General features: G+C 43.7%; 1 protein-coding gene across 3 annotated transcripts in view; it reads left to right on the plus strand.

Moving 5' to 3' along the window:
• PCDH11X (protocadherin 11 X-linked) overlaps positions 1-24,787 on the plus strand; it is a 721,402-nt gene that overhangs the window by 393,005 nt on the left and 303,610 nt on the right. For all 3 annotated transcript variants that reach the window (XR_014521724.1, XM_083486244.1, XM_083486243.1), the window contains one exon: positions 6,049-6,120. Coding sequence is in view for 2 of the 3 variants with exons in the window: in XM_083486244.1 (XP_083342370.1) it covers positions 6,049-6,120 (72 nt within the window). In the remaining variant the exon portion in view is untranslated. The remainder of the gene's footprint in view (positions 1-6,048; positions 6,121-24,787) is intronic.

Here is a 24,787-nt window from a genome sequence, read left to right on the forward strand (position 1 = left end):
GTAGTAAAGGCTGAGATAATGATCCTCACAATTCCATTTATCTATTTATTTGGTACTATCTAAAATGAGCAATTCTTTCAAGTCAAATAGGATGGCTGTGGCGTTTGCCCATTCCTTGTGATTTTGTTTGTACAGGGGGATGGAAATGGTTAATGTAGATTGACCAATGAGAAAGCTCAGAGGTGGAGCCTACCTGGTTTTGAGGCTCAGTCCAGGGGTTTTACCATTGGGGGATAGGGGAGTCAGAGTCAGACAGAGCTAGTAAAAGACAAACATAGCGGTTGTGACAGCCAGTGTGAGAGACAGGGATAGAACTGAGAGAGAAGAGTGTGACAGTGTGAGATAGTGGCACATCTAGTTAAGGACGCGAATTTGAGAAATCATTCTGGATATATTTAAAACTTGTCTGTTCTTCAATAAACTTTAATCTTCGTTGTTGACTTTACAACCTGACAGAGACTTAGTATTTCACCAGAAGAAACCTGGTCGGTGGCAGCAAAAGAATAAAGCAGTGGTGTACAGGTCAATAGTCCGTGAAAGGACCGGGGGCTCTGTACAAATGCCACAGTGGCATTCAACTAACTGCTTCTACTAGCACAAAGGGATTGGTGATCCCTCTCCTCTCCCCCCTCACCTCCTGCATGCCCTCTACATTTTTTTCTGGGAGTTTCTGCAATGCTCTGTAACAGACCTGGGGGAGGACATGTGGTTGCAGTGGCGTAGCGTGGGTTGTCAGCACCCGGGGCAAGGCAAGTAATTTGCGCCCCCTAACCCGTGGATTTTAGCACCCAAGTGCGAGCGCGCCCCCCCCATGTTGCACCCGGTGCGGCCGGCACCCTTGGCACCCCCCACGCTACGCCACTGTTCCAACGTTCAGCTTCACTGGATGCCCACGAGTTATATTGTACAGAGAGAGGGATAAAAACTTTCCTCTCTGTCCACTCTCTCCTTGCCATGCCTTAGTTTTGCAGGCTTCTCTCCTGTCGCCTCTTGCTTGCCTTTTCTCTAAACTAAAAACAAACCCAATGCTGCCGCCTTTCCTCAGGGCACCGGCTCCATCCCCTTGCTTAGATTCCCTCTACCAAAGCTGAAAGCAGCCTGAAGTTCCTCCTGATCGTGAATGGGAAACAGCTGGAGAAGCCGGCAGCCTGCCAGGGAAGGGATCTCTTCCTAACCTGCTCCACGGAGCCCGTTCCTTGCAAGCGCTCCGTGTCCCTTGGATGGCGAGCGCCTTTGGAAACGCGGAGCAGGCGCTTGCCGGCGAGCAGCCCCCCCGCCCCTTCCCAAGCTAATCCTTTTAAAATCGAAAGCCCCTTAACCCGCTGGCGAGAGGCTTAGCCGGGCCTCGCCCGCCCACTGGCTTCCTCTCAGAGGTTTTTGGGGAGCGCAGGGCGCGGCGAGGCCCGGCGGCGCGTCGGGGTGCGGAGGCTGCCCGTGCCGGCCAGGCGTCGGTGGCGGTGTCCGCGCTGCTGCAGCGGCTGCTCCTCCTGCAAGCAGTGAGTGGAGCGCAGCCGCAGCGGCGGCGGGGGGCGCGCGCGCTAGGGCGCAAGGCTGGCGGTGGCTGCGGGGAGCCCGGCGGAGGAAGGAACTTGTCCCTTCCCTCTGGACTCGCGCCCCCCCAGATGTTGCGCCCGGTGCGGCCGGCACCCTTGGCACCCCCCACGCTACGCCACTGTGTGGTTGCAACAAGAGAAAGAAGTTCCATTCTGTAAATGGAAATCCTTGCACCAGTGCAAATCCTTTGTTGGCTATTAACATGGTGTCAAATGGAACACTCCTGTAATCATGTGTGTATAGATTAGTTTTTGAAGATGCTTATTGATGAAGAAATTAGCTGTAACCATTAGAACAGTGCTTTTCTCTTGGTTCATGAAGTTTGCCTTCTATTCTGGCTCTGCACCTACAGTGCCATGTTTTCTAGTGAATACAGAGTCTTGCCCCATATCAGAGAAATATGTAGCCATATTTGGGACACAGAGAAAGAGCGAAATATCAAACCTGTTCCCAACAACACTGTCTTTAATGAAGTACAGTGGTACCTCGGATTACATACGCTTCAGGTTACATACGCTTCAGGTTACAGACTCCGCTAACCCAGAAATAGTGCTTCAGGTTAAGAACTTTGTTTCAGGATGAGAATAGAAATCGTGCTCCGGTGGCACAGCAGCAGTAGGAGGCCCCATTAGCTAAAGTGGTGCTTCAGGTTAAGAATGGACCTCTGGAACGAGTTAAGTACTTAACCTGAGGTACCACTGTATGCAGTTTCTCAGAATCCTCTAAGATCTTTCCTCTGGAATGCTTTTTATCACTACTGAATAAGAGAGAGAGAGAGAGAGAGAGAGAGAGAGAGAGAGAGAGAGAATGAGAGAGAGAGAAGTTAAAGGACATAAGAAATGGCCATTGTGCACATTCACCAGGCCTCCCATGAAGAAGGAATTGTGCACATTTCCCAGTCAATAGACATAAACACCAGCAAGCCTTGGGAAATGTGCATGTGTAGACTAAATTTTGTACATTATCTGGTCGTTATACATGATTCCCCACCCCCACCCCGCACACACATACATCAGAGAGAGGGAGGGGGAGGGAAGGAGGGAGAGATCATGCATATAATGCACATTCATCTCTGTGACTTGTTTAGCTTTATTGAAAAAAATCTCAGTCAATGTCCTTCAGGAAGTCAGAGGGTATATTTGCTGTTTACCAAAATCTAGTATGAAGCTTCACTATATTAGGAAACAAAGCCTAGTGTTTGCCATTCATCTCAGGCGCTGGTTCAAGGCAAGCAGGTGCAATATACTCACACAAGAATTTAGTAAAGATACTCTGGAGGCTGCAGTGGCACCTCCGTCCCTGTGCTCATAAAAAGCCATAGCATTTATGGGCAGAGTTGAGCAATCATTATGCACATTAGCTGGTTTTGCAAGGTGGCTGGAAAATGAGATGTAATTTCACTGGGGAGGGGAGAATGGGCTGCCTCAGCAAAAGGGATTTTTTAAAGGCGACTTTAATTCATCCAGATCATATGAATTTTCATTAATTCATTTATTTATTTCTAATTAGGAGATCCGCCAAGTTGTAAGATTAAAAAAAAAAAAAGTTGAAAGGCCAATGAGCTATTAAATTCCACATCTTTTACAAAACACCTTTTTAAAAAGAAGAAGCAGCTTTAAAGAAAGTTGCCTCTTTTTCAGTTCCTGTAATAAAAAACACACACATTGCCTAAGTCTCTCTCTCTCTCTCTCTCTCTCTCTGTGTGTGTGTGTGTGTGTGTGTGAAAAACACATTCAAACTTGTTTTAATAATTAAGCTTACAAGGTTTATCCAGACTGCATACAAACAGGGTCACCACTTTAAGGCCAAACTAGACACTGGAGATGCATGAATGCATCTCCACCCTGTTATTTATGCATGCATCTATTGCCAGATTTAGATTGGGGTCTCAGTGCAGGGTGATAGTTAACTCTCCCTCCCCATCTCCGAGCTGCTGTTAGCTGGGGAATGGGAAAGACACAGCGAGCTGTAGCTAATAGCAGCTTTGAACAAGGGCAGGGTTTGTAGTAGGACCACAACATGCTGCACCCCATTCCAAATTACCTTTGAGAAATGATTTTGGTAAAAACGATAAAAAGAGGAGATGGAAAGATGCCCACACATGCATCCAACGTCACTTCCAGAAATCTGTTTGGGTGTGCAGATCATACACAGGATGAAAATTGTATGAGGGAGAGCAAGGGTGTTAGGGAATGTCCACCCACTCTGTCCCCAATTTATTTTGTTGCTTTCGCAAGTTCTGCATTAGTAGGATTTTATATTGCCTTCAGGAATGAAAGAAACTCCTGACTTCAGAAGTTCACCCTTCAACTTATGGAGGGTTTTAAATAAGGAGGCCACATGACGGGGGACAGGACTTGCCAGCATATATATTGCTCTCATTTTCATGATTTTCAATCCTCTAGGAGCCATATAGAAGGGGTTCTCCAGGCAATATAGAGGGGTGTAAGTTTATTTGCTTTTCTTTTGCATTTGTTCTTTACGCTTCATCCTACGAATAAGATTTGCCCACCTGAATTCAGAAAAGGAAAACATTGTGTGACCAGGCCACGACAGCCCCAGCCCCCAGGGATCATTAGAAAGGAACAAAGACTCTGACAATGTGTTATGGAATTAAAATTAGGCCACAACTCTATTAAACTTCTGAATGTAGGAAGACCTTGGCTTAGGCCTTGGGCGTGTATCCCTCCCAGCCCCCCAGACGGGGGAACTGGGGCACATCAGGGTTAATGGGATATGGGGGTGTTCTGCGAGACGTATGTGTAGCAGGCAGCCCCACCCATATCCCCACATGCAGGGTAGTTCACTGACAACCTTTCAGTCTATGACCAATGACACCCATATTACAACCCCTTTAAGAAAGGACCCTGGAATCGCTGCCACAGTTGGTGAATCACCACTTCACACACCCACACCCATTATATGGAAGAAAAGACTAAAGGATTCCACCCAAGGCCATAAACCGCCAAAGTTGTGATGAATTGCTACGGGGAAAACAAAACCTGCCAATGCAGGAAAAATTATTCCCAGTCCTTCTTCCCAGACCAGCAACCAGTCAAAGACCATAGCAGCGCCCGCTAAGCAGGAAGAAAAAGTTAACCTGCAAACAAGAAAACATTAAACAAAGGGAGGGGAGGGTGGGTGAATGAGCTGACTGCCTGGCTACTATTGGCTCCACGCCCTGTATATAATGGGACTGGCCCCACCTCCCAGCAATGAAACTTGACTACTGAGGCTGGGCGTGAACCTCCAAATAATACTGAGAGGCAGACCAGCCCTTGTTTGCCATTAAGCTCCATGGGAACTGTAGCACCATGTGCGATCCTGCAAAGGGAACCCACAATGTGAAGTGTGAATGCTCATTGTCCTTTTGGCAGTGCAACATATAAATTAGCACATGCACACTTTATGCAAATCTGCGCCTACCCTCATACTCTGTTGCGTTGATGCATTGCTTCTTTTTTTGTCATTGCATAAGTGGTTACCTTCTTCGTGGTGCTGATAACAGTGGCAGTGTCCATATGCCAGGACTCACCCCAGGCATAGGAAAGGTGTGCTCAAGTCCAGCCACGGCAGGTTATTTCCAGACATCCATGAAAAATAATACAGTAGACCTGGATTAGTCCCATAGCAGAAGATAGGGAGATATGCTAAGGCACATTTTATTTTCTTATTTGTTAACATTTCTTTGCATCCTCATAACAAAAGTTGTTTGAACAGCTTATTGCTGTGATTCCCCCTGGGTACTATGATCCAGACCAGGAGAAGGAAGCACTAGAGGAAGAAGAGTCTGAAGTGGAGGGGGCGAGACAAAAGAGCAGAGTACTTTCAATGAACCCCACCCCATCTCCCAGATTTTCAGAGGCTGCCTCTTTTCTACCCATGGAGGAGAAGGGACTCTCAGAGGTGCCACATTCTGCAGAACAGTAGGAGGGATCTAGCAGTGTATGTTACTGAGAAGTGGCACAACAAGAAAAGAGAGATGAATTCCGCCTTCAGGCCAAGAATTCCCCCAGGGGCAGGAATTCTCACAAGCTGCTGGGCATTCTCTGCCTCTTCTTAAAAGGTTGGCAAGGTAGGTGGGGAAACTCACTGGAACAACTTCACAGCTCCTGTGCAGTCTTTGAAGCTATGTTATGGATCTTGGAAATCTGTACCTTGGTGCTGATCCTGGACCAGAACTATCGTTGCTGTCCTTTCGTCATGTAAGGGTGCGGGGACTGTGGTCTACTCTTTCCATGATGCTGAATTGATCCCACTTGTCTGCTATAATAACCTTCCCCTCCATTACTTACAAGGAAGTATCTGTTGTCATTTTTTTGGCAGCAGCCAGCACACTTACAGCAACTATAAAAACCAGTTAAATACAGTGAATTATTATAACGCCATAATCCTTTCACTGATGTTCATACAAACATGCACAACTGTATGCCAAATGTTTATATGCTGGCCTGAAAAATACTGACTGTTCATATTTCTCTTTCTTTCTGCAAGCATTCAAAAGAATCTGGAAGACCCCAAACACCATTAAAAGAAACAAGTCTAGAGTCGTGGACTCAGCCACAGGTAAGAAACAGCATTTGCATTATCTCTCCTTTTCTCATGTTGTCCTAGAGCAAGGATTGAGAAAGCATGGCACTCCATATGAAGCTGAGTACCCAACCATAGCTGTCAACCTTCCCTTTTTTTGCGGGAAATTCCCTTATTCCAGCGCCGCTTCCCGCTGCTATCCCGGATTGTTAGATATCCCGTAGACTGTCCTCGGGACAGACGAGGCTGCTGATCCCTTATTTTCAAATCTGAAAGTTGACAACTATGTACCCAACTCCCATCAACCCAGCCAACATGGCCAATGATCATGGATAATAGGAGCTGTAATCCAACAAGATATGGAGTGCCATAGGTCCCCAGAGAATTACTGTATATTGATTTTAAATATTTTGGTTTGTGTACAGCATATAGTCCCCTGAAAACAAGCAATGGTAAATGCTGTACTTCAAAAATACATATATTTTAGGCCTCTCATTTTCTTAGATCCTGCTCAAAAAATGACAGGATTATTAGACACACTATAAGAATGTGCTCACTTCTTAGTAGTTCTGAATATCCTGTATTCAGTTTAGTTTGGCAACTTGAACTTTGAGGTTTGAGAAGAAACTTGGCGGACATTTCTCTGTCCAGCAGTTGCAGATTAATCTGGCAGCAGTCACAACCAGCTAAATTGCAAACATCCTGAATTATACTAGGACACACATTTAAAAGGGTGGCCCATAATGCTGGCTACATGGTGTAGGGAGATTCAGGCAGACAGTAGAACCAGTAGGCTATACTGGAGGACCAGAGTAACAGTAAGTGTCCAAGAATGCAAGGTACTCGTGCTGTACCTTGTGTGACACAACCATTCCTGGACTTGTACCACTTCCGCACACAGAGTGGGGAAATCAAATGTTTGCATGCTCTAAGAGATAAATACATTTTGTGCAAGCAAAACTGGAAATTCACTTCCAACATGCATGTTTTCTATTTGCTTGGAGGGTGAGTGTTTTTGTTGAACTATGGAAAAAACATTCGAAAATGGCATCCTTTATTCGCCTCCTGACAAAGCAGTCCCCAAACAGTTGGTACATGTGAGAAATTAGAAATAAATTTTAAAACATGCTGTGGAATTGTGGAGAACTGAAATTAAGATTGGAAAAATAGAGAGGGAGAGGGAGAGGGAGAGGGAGAAGGAGAGAGAGAGAAATTGAGACTAACCAAAAGTGACAGATTTGTCCAACCCTACACCGGGGGGGGGGGGGCAGAGTATTGGTGCAATTTGGGAATATGTACAAAATTGCACTAACTGCTTGGTCTGTGTCTTGAACAGCCCTTTTTCCACATCTATTTAGGGTTAGGGAGCCAGCTGTGGTTGAAACAGCTCGAGACCACAGGACTCTGGTATGACTCATCTAACTTTTCCTTTCTCCAAAGAATTTGGGTATGTGCAATAGTGGGTATAAAGCCAAGGCCGCAATCAGCAGCAGTAGGTGGTGGTGGTAGTGAAGTAAATTGTGGTGGTGATGGAGCTCTCTCCAAACTTTGATCTCTTTGTATATTTGGACCTATTCAGTTTAACCTCTAAGAGCAGGTTAGACTGACAAATCAAAAGGGGGAAGACTCTGAAGCTTTGCTAGACTAGTCTGCTGGTGCTGCACAACTCTCCTGGTCACACTGGTATAGGTATGATATCAAAACATTATTAGGCGGATGCTCTTAAAGAAGCATCCTCCTAGGCCAAGGCCCATCAAGCCTAGAACTTCCCTTTCACATTGGCCAACTAGATGCCTATTAGAAGCCTGGTTCTTTTTTTAATGTATGCACATTATTACTAGTATGTGTGTGAGTGTGTAGGAGGACCACCAGTCACATGGGGCATGGTCATGCAAATTGGCCCATATTCAAGGCAAACTGCAGTGGTGCTGAGTCTCTAACAAGCCACTGACAAACAGAAATGTACAAATTAAGTCAGTGTCTGTGGAAATTATGAGAAGATCATTAACTCTGGGGATGGAATTCTATTTAAGTCTTCAGAATGACAGCTTAAAGGCTGAAAGCTTATCAGCAGAACATTTTAAAATCTTAAGGTCCACTGGTTTTGACCCAACAGAAAAGAAATTATGTTCATTCAATTCAAGGAATGAGAAAAATGATGAATGAGTACATTCATGGACAACATTTAACTTGAAGACTATATAATGTGTTATAAAAGGAGGATTCTTGATTAGCTACAGTTATTTGATATTGCTTTGTGTCTTTACGTAATTGTTTTAGGGTTGCAGAGTTGAGCAGATTAATGTTTTCATATTAACTTAGAGATGGGAGGAAAAATTGACAAAACTTTTGGATTTTAATTATATTTTCTGTTTTGGCAGGCCTCACAAACACTCTTTCTTTCTTTCTTTCTTTCTTTCTTTCTTTCTTTCTTTCTTTCGTCTGCATTTATTCCAAATTACTGCTCTATAATTTCACCAGCTGGTTTTGCCTGTCTTGCTGTTTTTCTTGTAGTTCGAAACTATCTTTAGTTAAGTTGTACTGTATATGGTGGAGTTCAAGCTGTACATGGTGCCTTACATCACACAATTCTCTCTCAGTGTGAATTTATTTACTTGAAACCTTTTTTTTAAAAAAATAAAAATTACTCTGCATTTTGGCTGAAAAGACTTGCAGGGCAGCTTACATGAGATCAATAACAAACAAGACATTATCTGTCCAGACATTTTAAATCTGAAAGACACAACACAAAAGGAAAAAGGGAGCAGACAGGACCAAGCAAATTCAGACACTGGCTGCAGTTGCAAAGTTGAGCAACGGAATTGTTTGGCATGTTGCCAGTAGTGGCTGGTATTGTGGCACAGTTGGGGCTGTATTACCGACTTGGCTTGAATTGCCCAAGTGTCGTGAAGCCGCCATCAAGCCATTTGGGTGAAACAAGAACCACAGACACAATTCATTGGAGATTAAAATTAGGCCACGACTGTATTGATTACAGATGTAAGTGAGTTTTGTCTTGGCATTGGGTAGCCTATTAAGACCTCCAGCCTGCCTGCTGGAAGGATACCTGAATGCTATATATAGCTGTAGTACAGAGAGCCAGAAGTCTTTTTCTTTTTCTTCTTTTTTCTCTAATTTTTCTTTCTTTCTCTTTCTTTAGAATTTTCTTGTTCTTGTCTTTCTTCCTTTTTTTAAAAAAAAGACCAAGTAGCTGTTTTATATCAGTGTAGATACTTCATAATGGATATGTATTTTTGTATATCTCTGAGTAAGTATCAATAAATATTTTTTTTTAAAAAAAGAAAAATGGATACCTGGGGGTCAAGCCTGATGTGGGTAAGAACAATGACATACTTAAAATAGGTGCTACCCCACAAGGTTGCCATGCTGGGGAGTGAGATGGTCCTTGGCACCTGCCTGGGCATTTGGCCAGCAGCTCCTCCTCCCCTTTGAATCCCTTTAATGGGATACCACACCTCCAGAGAACACAGTTCCCCGCCCACACTGACTAGAAGCTAACCCAGTGCTATATCCGCCACAGTTAGGATCATTGTGAGGAAGGCAAAACCCTCAGACAGGCCCTATTAGTCTGATGGGACAAATTCCTCCTGGCCCTGAATACGGCATCTGTAAAACCATAGCAAGTTCTAGCAAATACATTCATTGCCAACAAACTGTGAGACTGTGACTAAGGGGTCCATGCAGTCTTGTGTACCCTCAAAACCAACAGTGGCTTGCTGGGTGGGACAACACTGCTATTCTAGCTTTCCAGCAGGTGCCTCACTGTTGCTTACTGGGAACAAGATTGGGAGGGAGAGGCAGCAAGGTGTTTGCTCATTATAATGGAAGCACACTAGCAGTTTGAGATTGTTTATGCAGATCATTTGCACTGCACTGACCTCCCCATTGCCTCACCCCTCCCATTAAGCAATAGCAACCCATGCACCTGGAAGCTAGCACAGTTCAACCCCACCTGGTGAGCCACTTCTGCTGAAAACAGCTCTCAGAGGGTTGAGGAAACTATCATCTGTTTGGTAGTTTGGAGCTGTGCTGTAGGAGGAAGGAATCGTCACAAACTGGGGACCTTATCTGAACCATGCAAGATTCCTCTACCTGATTTCAGGCAAATCTCCCCTGCCACAGGCCACAGAGATGGTAGGTCCCTTGACCCTCTAGAAAAGGTTTTCAGGGGAGACATGGGAATGCAAGGGGGGAAATAGGGGAGTGAAAAATTGGTTGTCCAAGCTGCCTTCTGCTCACAAAATGTTGGATACAGCACTTTATTGTCAGGCTGCATTATGTCAGCCTGCCTAGCAGAACAATTCAGACAGATTATCCCTGTCTACATGTTGTTTCACAATTTGAATTGAGCAACGAGTCAGGCATGTAAACCATATTTGTACATGGGAAACTGCTAGGGTTGAAGTTGACATCTGGGATGGGGGGTGGAATATAGCTGTTGTGCATCAGGTATAGGTTTACTAAGAGTTATTGCTCTGATTGCTGGTTTTAGCTGTTTCCACCTCAATCACAGATTGTGTTTTCTCTGGTCCATCTTTTCCCCCTTCTAACAAATGCCAGTGCTATAAGGAGACCAATGAGCCAGTAAGTTTGAAATTGAATCGTCTTTCAGAAAAGCTTGAGTACAAACATGTTTACTCTCTCCCGCTCCTGTAACTTCCTACCTCCTCTAATGATGCAATATAGCAACAGTGACTGGGACATGATTTTGCATGAATCTGAAAATCCTTTGCATCAACCATGGTTTGGGTTGCATTCAAATCCTTTGCTGAAACCACTGCATTACAAATTGAACTTTGCAAGGGAAATAAACCATGCAGCAATTTGTGCCAGATGACTGGAGCTGGTTAGGGCCTTTGTACCTACAGATAATTGAAATGGGGAATGGTTTGTTGCCCTGTCATGAGAACATAGCTGTGGATTTATCTTAGAGGGTCTAACTGCTTAGCTCCCCCAAGAGCCTTACAAATTGACAGGAAGCTTGGAAGCTGTAAGTGGAATAGAGTTCCCTCTTTATCCTCAGCTACAATCATGCTAACCAAGGTAAGCAGTGATGGGTTCTTCTTTTTGAGTTATTCAAGGGTGCATATTGTGCTTTGGTACTATTCTTTTTGGACAGAGGAGATGGGGAACCTTTATTACCCTGAAGACTATATTCTCTCAGCAGTAATATGCCAGGGTTGCAAATGCCACTTGTGGGTGAGGCTAGGGCCAGTGGTGGGAAGGGCCACAGCTTGGCGGCAGAACATCTGCCTTGAAGGTGTCTGGTTCAATCCCCAGCAGCTCCAGGTAGGGTTGGGAGAAAGTCTTGCCTGAAATCCTGTAAAGCCACTGCCAGTTATTGTAGATAGTACTAAGATAGGTGGACCAATGGTCTAACTCAGTATAAGGCAGCTTTCTATGTTTTCCCCTATACCCCATCTCTCTCTATTCACATCTGTTCACACTTATGCTCTCTGCCCTCTCTCTTACACACATACACCAATTTGTGCTATCTGTTCCCACCCTCTCACATGCATGCACACTGTCTCTTCATCCACCCACCTGATTATTTGGGATCACCCGTGTACCGTAACTGAAGCTGCCCTCTCTTAATATGGCATTTCTGATTGGCTGAGATCACTCACTCTGCTCCTTGAAGACACACATGGCATGAAGCATACTCAGCTAGAAGTCAGTTACCTGGCTCTTGCCCCTCCCTCTTGATTAAACACAACCAGATCAAACCAGAACATTATGGGGTGAATGTTCTTATGATTGAGGGTATGCTCCACCACCCACAAAATATATTTATTTCTCTGTAGCAAATTCAAGGGTGCCACCTGTGGCGTACTCTGTGTGTGGGGGGGGACACACAGGGGTGGTTGCTCCAGGAGCAAAATTGTTAAGGTGCAAAATTTCAACACCCAGTGCTGCTTCAATCTAGCTATGCACTTTTGTTGCTGGGCTCTGTTGAAAATGGCTTCTCCATGAAAACAAGGAAATGACCTCTCCATACAATGGAATGACTCCTCTTTTCTTATCTCTGCAATGTCCTGGGTGATGCTGACACTGTTAAGCAATTGAATGTGCATGCAGATTCTGTCCATTGCCCTCCCTCCCTCCTTCCCACCCACCCATCCATCCAGCCCTGGGTACTGGCAACCCATGCTACGCTACTGCTTTCCACCCCTCCATAATGGGTCCCAGCTGCATCCCTGCTACGACTGCGGCAGGAGCTAGCTGGCTTGCTTTCAATAAAGTGTGCTTCATGCTATGGTTCAAGACAAACGGCACCCCTGGGAACCAATAGAGTTCTGGGGGTGGGGTCTCCTTCCTGTCAGAAATGCAGGCTATACACCATATTGAAAATGCTTTCTATCCTGGAAGATAAGTAGACTCTCCAGTGATGTCTGATTGGTGTTTTTAATTTGTTTTTACAATCACATGATAGCTTATTCTGTTTTGGTCTTGCACTCCTGCATTAATTTCCAATTTAAAAAGCAAGATAAGTATGATTGCAAGATTAACACAAGCTATTTCAAGTTTTAAGAGTTCACCACCTTCCATCACCATTGTGAGGTGGCCATCTCCAATGGTCATAATAATGGGAACATCCCAGAGACCCTCAGGAGCTTTCTGGGTAAAGATCTAGGCCAATTGTTTTTAAGGGATAAAAGAAAGCAAAGAGAATAGAACATATTTTGTGATCTATGGGCAGGGCTTACTGAGATATTAAACACCATGCATTATTTCATTTGTTCCTGCACTGTCTGATTAAAGCACGTGGCTGCTAAGCTATTTCAGCTTCCCAGTTAAGGGGACTCATAAACAGTTTTGGTTTTACAGAGGTCAGTTAGCTTGACATATTCCGAGTCTTTCTATGGTTATTTCAGCTTTGGGAGCAATCTCCTTTAAATTCAATTTTCCACAGTTGTGTCTTGGACTCAGAGATCAAAGGATGTCAGATCAAATCTCTGTTTCCAAAAGAGCAGAAAGCAGAAGGTGTGTGTGTTTGTCAAATTGAGCGCCAGGTACCATATTGGAAGGATATAACAACATTTTGCTGCATGCAGATGACCTCACTGACATGCCACTCAGATTGCAAGCTCCTGGGGGATTGAATCTAACTCTCTTTGCTCATACTGCATCATGCAGCTCCAGGTCCATGCTGTTACATCACACTACTAGCATGATTAGCATTGGTTGAAACTATAGATATGAAACAAAAATGTAAGACAAGGCAGTAAAACAATAACATATCAAAACAAATCAAATCAAAACAAAACAAAACATAGAAGCACATTTTGAAACTTCTTTAGACTCAAGGATTCCTTCCATTTCAGTCTTCATCTTGCCAAGACTCAAAAAATACTGCTTATCACTTCCAAATTGTGCCTTACACCTAAACAAACTAGACAAATGGTATCATCATCATTCTCTCCCATGCAGGGTCTCAAGGCCATGTGTAGTTAAAATGGTCCATATTCAATATCACTCATCTCATTCTACTCTCACACATCCACCAATGCACACAAGCACACTATCCACCCAATCAATCAACATCTTGAAGTCTTATTTCACTGCATCCTCACTGAAAATCTGGTTTGCTGGAAGTGCTGTTGCTGGTGGTGATGGAAGGGGAAATGAATTTTGTACAATGACTACCTGCTAGGTTTCCAGTCAGACATCTTGGGTCAATATGTCCTGGCATCAAATACAGCATGCTCTCTGACCTTCTAAACATTCATCATGTTCTTCAGTACATTTGTATTGAAAGGGAACAACTTGTTTTCAAATATTGCTGTGTGTATTATAAGGACACAGGAAAGAGTGGAAAGACCAGGGGCTGCTATGGTAATTTATGCTGCCCATGCCCTTGCCTTTCAAGCTACTTGAGCACATTTCCAATCGACAGCCCCAGAGTAAATATACATCAAACAAAATTGGCTTCTCCGTTTGGAGAACCCACTTCAGTAGCTGCAGTAATATATGGACCTTCTTGACAACTGCCATATATTTGCCGACCCTCCCCTTGAGCTAAAGCCAAGGCACAGGTGACCCTGAAGGTTAGCATACTCTGTTCATAAAGCATTTTCAATAAGGTTCTTTCTTAGCCGCCTTCAATGTCCAGTGATTAAAACCTCATTTGTAATCATTTCCAGCTGGTGGACATCTGCAAATACTTTATAGGTCGGACTTACATGCTAACCACAGGATGTTGGGTCTTTTATTACCAGTTGTTACTGCTTAAGTGATTTACTGACTTGTTACGCAGTAAGATGCAGGAGGAGATGCCTAACAGTTGTGTGGCCACCTCTGGGGGAAATGCCAGAGATATGGGTTCCAGAGGCTGCATAGTTCCAAGGAAGCGAGAGAAGCCTTCATTAGGCATAGCTGGAGCCACTTTCTTCACAGCAGGAGCAAATTTATCATTTCAGCTACCCAAAACTGCTGGAAGGTGCACAAAGACCGGGAACATATTTTATTTGTTATATGTTTTAATTAGCATATATTTCTGTATCACTTTTGTATTAAAAATATCGAAATCTGTTAACAGTAACAAAATACAAAAGGGGAGGGGGACCATATTATGTGAGGTTATCCAATCTGTTATACAAGATAGAGCGATAGATTGATAAGTAGCAACAGACAAGTAAAAGCAATAGTCTCCAATGAGTCTTAAAAGCCTTTGTAGCCATGAAGCTTTTGCTCTACCTTCATTTAAGGTGGCAGTGTGCCTCTGAATACTGGTTGTTTGGAAACACAAATGGGGAGAGTACTGTTGTACTCAGGTCCTGCTTTTGGACTTTTCCATAGGTATCTGATTGACTACTATGAGAGCATAGCACAGAGTTAGTTCAGCCTTTGGCCTGATCCGGCAGAGCATCTTCTAGATGCTATTTTTGTATGTAGCCTTAAAAGTTAGGTTAAAAGTTGTTAATCTAAAGCAGAGGTCACCAAACTTTGGGGTGGGACTATGGACACATCACATCCTATCACATACCATGGCCTATTCTACTTGCTGCAATTGAATGCTTCTTCAATTTTAATTGCAGCAGCAGGAGGAAACCCAGTGGGTGCCATGGAAGGCTTTGGAGGGGTGTAGATGTGCACCACCTGGGCATCACATGGGTGACCAGTTTTCTTGCCAAGGCTCACATTCGGAACATAATCTATACGCTAAAATGATTCTTTGCCTGGATGCAGAAACCAACATTGCATGGCCAAAATTGTACCACCCATAAACGAGAGAGAGGTACCCACACGTTCAAGGATTGTGGAAGGACCAAAAGGAAATTCTGAAGAATATAGATAAGGTTGAGGGGAAGAATTTGAGCAACAGCACAATGATAACTGAGCACACTTAGGGGCCAAAGAATGTTGACAAGAAAGGAACAGAAAGCTTGGGAGGGCAGGGAAAGGGGAAAGGAATCCTGGAAGCAGAGGCGGATTTAGGGCAGTGTGACCAGTTCTGCTGCACTGGCTGCTGAGCTTAAGGAGCACTGCAGAGCACCAAAAACGTGATGTCGAGAATTGAGCAGAATGGAACGCGAGGGAAGGGGTGCATTTTGACCTTGCACTGGGCACCACCACTGAAAGTTGATAGACCAAAATCTGCCTTTGCTGGCAAAGGGCACAGCTGGCGCCTACTTGCTTTGAATAATAAAGTGTGTCAATGAACATGTACAAAGCTGCTTTAGAACTGATTAGCCAGAGCAAGCTTTTGTCCCAGAATAGGATGGATGCTCTAAGGTGGCGACTGCAATTCCTGGCAGAATTTTAGAAAATTTGTGTTAATGAAGGCAGGTTCTGAATTGGCACCTTTCAAGGGCAGGGATATGTTTTTGGCAAATTGCTATTGGATTCTTTCCCAAGGGTGGTACTGGAGGCTAATTTGGAGTACCCTGCTCAGCCAAGATGGCTCTATAAATTTTGAGAGTAGCTAAAATAGTTTCTAATACGATTAGTGAAATGTCTGGGAGGCATTCTGTACGTACTGGTGTGGCCCTTGTCTTGAGAAAGAGAAGTTAGAAGGAGATTTTGTAATGAGCACAAGTGAATCTTTAGGAAGCTGACACTTGCTTTTAATGAGATGGGAAAGCAGCTAAAAAGTTCAAATCCTAATTACCAATGATTGAGGGTAAGTTTATTTTCCTCCTTTCTCATCTTTACAGAATCACGTTGTAATCTCAGAGCAGTGGATAACAACATCCCTAATCCAATATTTTAACAGTAAATAATTTGATGATGGGAATTGCTTCACTAATCTCTTAGGCTGCCAACGGTACAGTTAGAGAATCCACAGGGGGTTCACTAATCAGTTTTTTGTAGACGAAATCAGCTCTGGCAATTTGTCTACATTCAAAACAGCCTGCAGCTGGAGAGAAAGCTAGTCAGGCAGCTTTAGGTTCCTTCAAGGGAAGTGAAAATTGTGTTTTGTACTCCCCCCCCCCCCTTAATAGAGCCAAGATGGTTGGGGAAACAAAAACTTTATTATAGAAATATATCTTCAGCATGTTGAAATTTAAGGAGTGCTAAATGCAATCTGAATTGTGAGAGCATAAATTGCCCTATTGTCTCTAAACTGCAGATTGTGGGAGGCATCCAACTAACATGCTCTGTCAGCACAAGGATTTCTGCTTGCTCAACAGAACATCCCCCCCTTTCCTCTCTCCATGCATGCCCCACACCTTCCACAAATCTATTCCAGAGGGTTGGGGAACCCCTAAAACAGTTTTAGGGGGTGCACAGGGGGAGGAGGGATGGAGGTCCATTGCACAAGTGGGCTGACGTAACGTGTTAGTTGCACCACGTTCCAGTGGTGGGCAGAGTCAGAGTGAAAGGTGGTGGGAGCAATCAGTGATGCACTTACCTCTCTACAGTAGGCTACATTTCATTCACAGGAAAGTCAGCGGTTTCTGCGTCCACATGCCTCTCTCCATACTCCATCCATGCAAGAAAAGGAACATTATCACAGTTATAGACACATTCCAGCCAGGCAAAAATGTTTGAGGATGATATAAGCAGGGTCTGTGAAAGACCCTGGGGAGAGAGTGTGTGGCCTACGGAGAGTCCCAAGGGCCAAATAAAAAGGCTTGGAGAGGTGATTTCTGCACCCAGGGCTTGATGCTCCCCACCTTTGACCTAAGGTTATATATGGATGAGCTTACCTCCCATATAAATTACTCACATTGTGTGTCGATGTGCTGCCCAGATTTTATGGATCCCTAAGTTGCTGCCAGGAATGGTGAGCAGCAAGTTACACTCATAGCAAACTTGGTCAGGTCATGTGTTTTTTAAAATATTCATGGATTACTTCTGCATGGGTTTTTTTGTTTTTTTGTTTTTTTGGAATAAACCTTTCGGAAACACAAACAGCTAGAGAAATAATATGGTTGGGGAAAACTTGGCTAAATTGTTGTGCTATGGCAGGGTTGGGGGGACAGATTAGGAAATGGTCCCCTAGCATAAGGATGGGGAACTTAAGATGTTGCAGGTGTTGTTGTACTCCAAGTTCCATCAACCTCAGCAAGCATGACTAATGCCCGGGCATAAATGGAGTTGTAGTCTAACAACATTTGGAGGGTCATTCCCCCCCTCCATCCTTGTGCTAGCAGAACAAACCATTTTACAATCTAATGCTGTCTAGGGATGGGGAATATCAGGATTTGAGCATGTAGCAACTGTCTGAGGAATGGATAATATCAGGCAGAAATTCAGCTGGTGTGCCACCAACAAGCTGTATGACCTGCTAGACCACAGTCCTTCAGATACCCTGATTTCACACAAAGGAAAATAAAAAATACACCCTCCATATTACCTACAAAACATCAATTCCTCATCTGCTATCAGAAGTGGCCTATTGCCACCTCACTTTGCTGCTGGTGCAGAGCAGACCTGGGTCAGAGTAGGACATACGGAAATACTATGCAAGTCTCAAGTTCATGTATTTGTTGTTAGGCATTAAGGTATCAGCTGTCTGTGCTACAACCAGTAATTAGCTGGGAAGGAAGTCTCCAGCCCATGTTGTGTGGATGCCTAATTATTGTCTTCCAAAGTAACTACTTATTCCAAACTTTAAAATGGAAAGCGTAATGCTGGTGGTCAACAAAAGAGGTTTAAAGATTCTCTCGAGGCAAACCTAAGAAAAATGTAGTATAAACACTGACAATTGGGAAACACTGGCCTGTGAGCGCTCCAATTGGAGAAGAGCCTTTACCAAAGGTGTCATGGATTTTGAAGACGCTCGAACTCAGGACGCAAGGGAGAAACGTAGTAAGTGGAAGGCATGTTTGGCAAACCCACATCATGGTGAATGATTTTGCTGGTGGTGTCCTCCTCCTCTCCACTGCATTGGAATTTGGACAACTGAATAATGTAGGGATGAGGAACCTGTGCCCCCCCCCAAGATGTTGTTGGACTCCAACTATCCCTGGTCATAGGACATTCTGATGGGCTCTCAGAAGCTGGAGTCCAAGAACAGCAAGGTTTTTGACAAAGTTCCTCATGATATTATCAAGAGGCTGGTGAAATGTGGACTGGATGAGGTAACTGTTAGGTGGAGTTGTAGCTGGTTGACAGAATGAACCCAAAGAGTACTCATTCATAGTTCCTCATCATCCTGGAAAAAAGTGACGAGTGGGGTGCCACAGGGTTCTGTCCTGGGCCATGTCCTGTTGTTCAATGTCTTTACAAATTACTTGGATTAAGGCATGGAGGGGATGCTCATCAAATTTGTAAATGACACCAAACTAGGAGGGGTAGCTGCAGAAAACAGAATTGTGATTCAAGATGACCATAACAGATTGAAGGACTGAGCCCAAACTAACAAAATGAATTTTTAGTTCTATGATTTCTCTGATTCTATGAACTTCTGGAGAGGCACAGGTTCCGTATCTGTGGAATAAAGTGACACTTGCTTTAGTTTGCACCTCTGTCCTGTTTATAAAAAAGCTAATGAAGAAGAAAAAACTAGCTAGTAACTTCTGTTAACTTGTTTAATAAGGCTGTGTTTGAAGGACAATCAAAAGCACTATATGCATAGGTTTTTATTATTCCACAAATGCATATCTGCCTTGCCTCTATCTGTTCTGGAACTGCTCCCTTTCTCGGGCCTTTCCCACATGTCCTTACACATCTCACAGATGTGTACACTCTTCCACCCTCCTGAGAAAAAAAGACTGAGTGAAAAGAGCATGGGATCTAAGAGAGTCCGGTCAATTAGCTTGTTGCAAGCTTGTGCAATCTCCTGCTTATCTTACTTTTCTTCCTTGTTATTTTATGTTGAAATTAGAAAATGACAAAGCTTAGCTTTCATTTTTCTGTCCCTCTGCAAATTTCAATGTTCAAGATACATTAGTCACCCGAGCAGCAACCCTCCCCCTCCCTTTGTGGCATATAAACTTTGACAGCTTCTGCAAGAGGTCCTGTGGTCACCTCTGGGGTCTTGAATTACCTGTGTTCTAATCAAGGGGTCGTTTGTAGAAGATGAAATAGCTTAGAGTAATGTAATCCATTTCACTCTTTAGAATAATTAAAGCAGAGTCAATTTCAACTGGGATTTGTTAGATCGTTACTTGAACACGTTGGGTTTCTAACCTGTCATCAAGGTGGATTCATTTTTTGAAAGTTTCTCAGTCCTTTTAATTCCTTAAGGAGCTCAAGAGATATTAGAGGCCCCCTTCTGCTTTCTGCCCCCCACCCTCCAGTCGATGAGGAAAGGGGAGCTGGTTAATTGCATCCCCAATTTTAATTCCTGTCTCTAATTCAAATACCAGTAGTATCTTGTTGTCATGCTCCAGAAAAGGGCTTCTTAATGAAAACATAAGGTCAGAGGAGACTAAGTAACTCCGAAAAACAACAACTATACACAGATGTTACATTGGAAAAAAATGGTCATAAAAAAGATATCCTAAGCATCAAGGTAATAGGAATATTTTAAAATTGGTGCAATAAAGCATGTTAGCTCGAGCTTTTGGGAAGGCCAGCAATCAAAAGTGAGCTGTAAGATTGCTATATTGTGTCTTAGGCACCTTGCATTCCTCAACATATACCAGGGATGGGCAGCTTCTGGACCTCCATATGTTACTGGAATCCAGAATTCATTAACTGAAGTCAGGTGAGCATGGCTAATGGTCAGGGGTGATGGGAGTTATATTCTAAAACACATGGGAGGCCATAGGTTCCTTATCCCTGCCAGATACAACAAATATAACAAAGGTGACCTGTCTTGCAATTAGTTAGAAGTGATGAGCTTACATGGAATATACACAACAATAATGAAAAATGCTATCTAAAAAAACAGTAGCAGTGTAATTCAAATAAGTATATTTCATGCAACTGCACTGAGTATGTAGAAAATTATTGCACATGACTGGTAGTTTCAAGTACACACAGTTGGTAATAAACAGACTCTGCAAGGATGATGTACTTAACCCAAAATTGACTCTGAAGCTTGCAGGTAACATGTGCATTTCAGCTAGATTCATAGCAAAGTGGTTACCTATTTGCTCTGGTTGAGATCACAGTTTTCCCCATGCATCTCATTGCATGCTGAAAATGGATCTGGCCAGAAGATGGAACATTCTAATCACTGTTTGGCCCATTTGGTCACTTGCAGCACAATTTACATTTGCTGCTTGCTCAGAAAATGTTGCAGGTTTTGTTATTACTCCTTCCAAATCTCCCACATGTCTAATAAATACACAAAACTTCACATGAGACAAAAGAGAGAGAGAGAGATCTGGACACATAAACACACACAGGGCCCATAACTGGGGGTGAACAGATATATCAGTTTTCAATTTTTCCAAATCTAAAATTAATTATCTTCATTTGCACAGCATATTGTATGATGAGAATTCATCAACTTTAGGGTGAATTTCTCTTCATATACATATTTTTGTATGCACTTTTAATTAATATAGACATTTTTGCAATCCATTTCCCCTAATGCATTTTGCATCTTATTTTTTGCAAATTTTCTTGTGGGTTATGCATTGGTGTATGCATTGTTTAATTGGAGATCTGCATCACAACATTCAGAGAAGTGCAAATTACTAAGGATAATGGTCTTACTTTTGTGTACTGGTTCAAGAAGTGTAGAATGCAAGCAGATCCCCACTTCTCCCCATCCCTACTCAGAACCTGCTCTTTCCATCATACACCTTATGAGTCAGGAGTAAATGTTAATGAATATACTGTAGTGTTGAAACAAATGCCAAAAACTGATGAAAAGCTATTCAGGTTAAGAGAAGAAAGAAAAAATAAAGCTGAACGTGATGGATTCATTTCATGGGAATGTACAGAGCAAGAGACCAAATAAATGGAACTATGGAAAATAAATGCCTTGAGAATGGTTCTTTAAGAATGATAGATGTATTGTCAACCTGCTTTCAGCTAAAAGCAAAACATGTATGTTAAAAATAATTGGGGCTGGTGGGAAAGAGGATCAGAGAGCAAATGGAACAAGATCAATCATACCAATAACAGCTTAAACATGGAACAATATCTCCAGTGTTCCTGGAACATTTAAGGTAAACCTTTGCTTGTGGCAGTGGTTAGCTTTCATGACTATGTTTTCACTTAACGTTGCTTTAAGGGTCCTTTGCAATACTCATACTTCATTCTGCTCCTGCTAGGGCACTGCTGAAAGACTGCCTGTTTCAATTTTTGCCTCTGCTCTTGGGCAAGCAGCCAAAACCAGTTTTCTATGCACTGGTAACCTCAAAGTTGGATTACTGCAATGTGCTTTATGTGAGGCTACCCTTGAGGTTAGTCTGAAGGCAAACTACCACCAGCCTGTAAAGCCTGGCTTGTGAGATTTGCACTGCATGCTGATGTCTTTGGGCCAAATTCAAAGTTTTGGTAGTATACACCTCAGCTTTCTTGAGGGACCAGATTACCTGAGAGACAGCCTCTGTCTGGAGTGCAGGTCTGGACAGTGTGTCTGGAGGTCTTGGACTGCCCAGATGTCAAGACTCTTGGCCTCACTGATGTGATCCAAAAGAAGGCAGAGCAATACATTTGGTACCAGCTTGGCTGCAGAAGTTGCTGTAAGGAGGTGCACAAGGTGTCATCCAGCTGTCCTTGGGACCCCACTCTGAATTTCTTTAGGGTTTACTCCTTAGCCTTTTTCTCTCCCAAAGATACTCTACAAGGCAGCAAGTAAATATTTTTCCTTTGGGTTTTGCTAGTAGGGAGAAATGCATACAATTTTACAAATAAATGTTACGCTTTAAATGCATAGACAGTGGTGGCCTATCACATTTTGAAATGGGAAGGCATCACTCCTGCTCTCTGCCCTCACACCCTGCCCAAAACCTGGTGAGAGGAAGGTGTTCTGCTGGTGGTGGGCAGGGGGCTGTTTCTATGGCTAGACGTAGGAACCCCCTTAAAAGAATCAAGAAATAAAATATTCTTGCCCTGCATTATTTTCCTCTATCCTAACCTGCAAGAAAGAAATTTGAAAGTTCCATTATGACCTCATTCATTAATACAGCGGAAGCCAACATAGTGCCCCCTGATGTCATTGGATTACAGCTCCCCTCATGCCTGACCAATGGCCATGTTGGGTGATGTTGATGGGAGCTGTGGTCCAACAACATCAGGAAGGCTACCTCTTCACTATCTGGGATGAAGATCTGTCAATTACCGTGGCAATCCTGCAGATGACATCATCACTCCTGTTCCGAAAAGAAAAGGTCATTGAGCTGCACTCAGCTGTGTTTCCCCTCCACTATTCTGCTGCACAGAATTGTTCCCCAAGCCTCCCTAAAACAGATGCTTCCCTCACTCTTTCCATTCCTATTCCTAGTTGCTGCTTATGTGGTATTTTCCCCCCACCCTCGTTTTAAGGAAGGACATGGACAGTCTGCATGGAAAGCTTTTGTGGGTCAAGGGCTGGATCAGTGAAAGTCAACTGAGTTACTTCTGAGCATGGGATGAACTGCTTTACAGCCAAAATGCCTGCTCATAATAGCAGGGAGTTGGAATTGCTGTAAGCTGCTGATGGAAGACTACCGGCCAGATGTGGCCCCTGGGGTCTCCTCATCCAGCTCACATAATCTCCTCCTCATGACTCCTGTCCTTTTCTCTCCCTACTGCAATTAGGCTTGGAAGAAAGCCTTCCATTGCCCTTCAAGGCAAGGGTGAATGCTGCCGTCTAAATGACAACTCTGTAGTATCTGAATGTGAAGAGGGAAATGTGGCTGAATTTTTTTCTTAACATAGAAGGGACTGGCATTTCCCATGCCAAAATGTAGGGCCAAAGAGAAGAGTCTGCTCTTTATTGTGCAGTTTCTTGCATATTAGGAAAGCTATACATAGCCTCAGACACCAGGGCTATGCAGATGGGATGCCATTGCTCTCCCATCTTCCCAATGTGGTATGTTGCTGCTCACCAAGAGAAAAAGGTAGAGGAGAGAGAGCAAGAAAGTGGGAGCTTGCCATGGTGTGAATGCTGCAACATAGCAAATCTGATGCTCCTCCTGCTTTGTCTGTGCTGTGTCTACACTGTGCTAAGCTCCTGCTGCCTTCCCTTCCATCTGCCAGTAAGCACCAGTGATACTTGAAAGGCAGAAGAGCAACACATCCCCACCGGCCTCTAATAGTTGGCACACATCTGTCTCAAGAGACAATGGAGTGCATCTCTAGGGGTGAAGTCAATCTGCTGAAGAATCACAGTGCCTTCTGTAGCTGTGGAGACCAGTAACTTGTAACTGCTGACTCCCAAGTTGTTGACACCACCTTGGCTACAAGAGCTGCCAGAAGGCAGAATGCCATCCAACTACCTTAGGGACTCCACTCCATATTTGTGTACGGTTTATTCCTTAGCCTTTTCTGCTCCTGAAGATGTCCTCCAAGGCAGTGAGTACTGATTGTTCCTCAGGGTTTACTCCCAAAACCTTTCACACAAATGAGTATAGTTGTAAGGCAGCAGAGGTTCAGGATCAGAGTTTTCCTTCTCCTAGATGGGATTCCTTCCCAGATTGGCGAGCCCCATCTGTTACCGTTACCTGCAGGCCCATTCAGAGCTTGTCTGAGGCCTGGGAGTCTTGTTCTTGGTCTGAAAGTGTAAGTCTGGCAGTCCCTGGTGGGGCCTCTCAGCTAGCTTAGCCCACCAAGGCAAGAGTACTCAGCTGCCCTCCCCTCTGCAAGGGCCTCACCTGGTTTAGCCAATCGAAGCCATTTCCTGGGGTGTGACTGCTGTCACATGCTGACAGCTTCTAGAAGCCACAGGTAAGAGCTGAGTGCAGGGTGATGCCCAAAAATGAACAAACTACCCCAGAAGTAGCATTATGTGCCCACCACCAACGGTACTACTCCTGCACTAATACCCAATACACCCCAACCAGCTACTACTAATGCTACTTAATAACTAATTTCTTATTTAGATTCCCAAATAAGGATATCCATGGATTTTCTTTAGCTGGGCTCTTTCAGGCAATAAGTAGCAGGGTCTTCTATGCTGTGGCCCAAGAACAATAAATGGAATGATATTCAAGTGTCCTTTGTGCTCAATGGTGTAATAATTGGAACCTCTCTATTTGCCATTTTTACACCTGTAGGGGATTATTTGCTTACCAAGAAATATGATTTCTAGAAACTATGCAAGCAAGGCATTCTTATGTAGATGTGCATTCAGAGTGTTGGGGTAATATTGGGATTGAGGTTCAGCACCCTGGGCTGCCTGGAATCA

This window comes from Podarcis liolepis, assembly GCF_965112155.1.
Source record: "Podarcis liolepis genome assembly, chromosome: Z".
Taxonomy (NCBI): domain Eukaryota; kingdom Metazoa; phylum Chordata; class Lepidosauria; order Squamata; family Lacertidae; genus Podarcis; species Podarcis liolepis.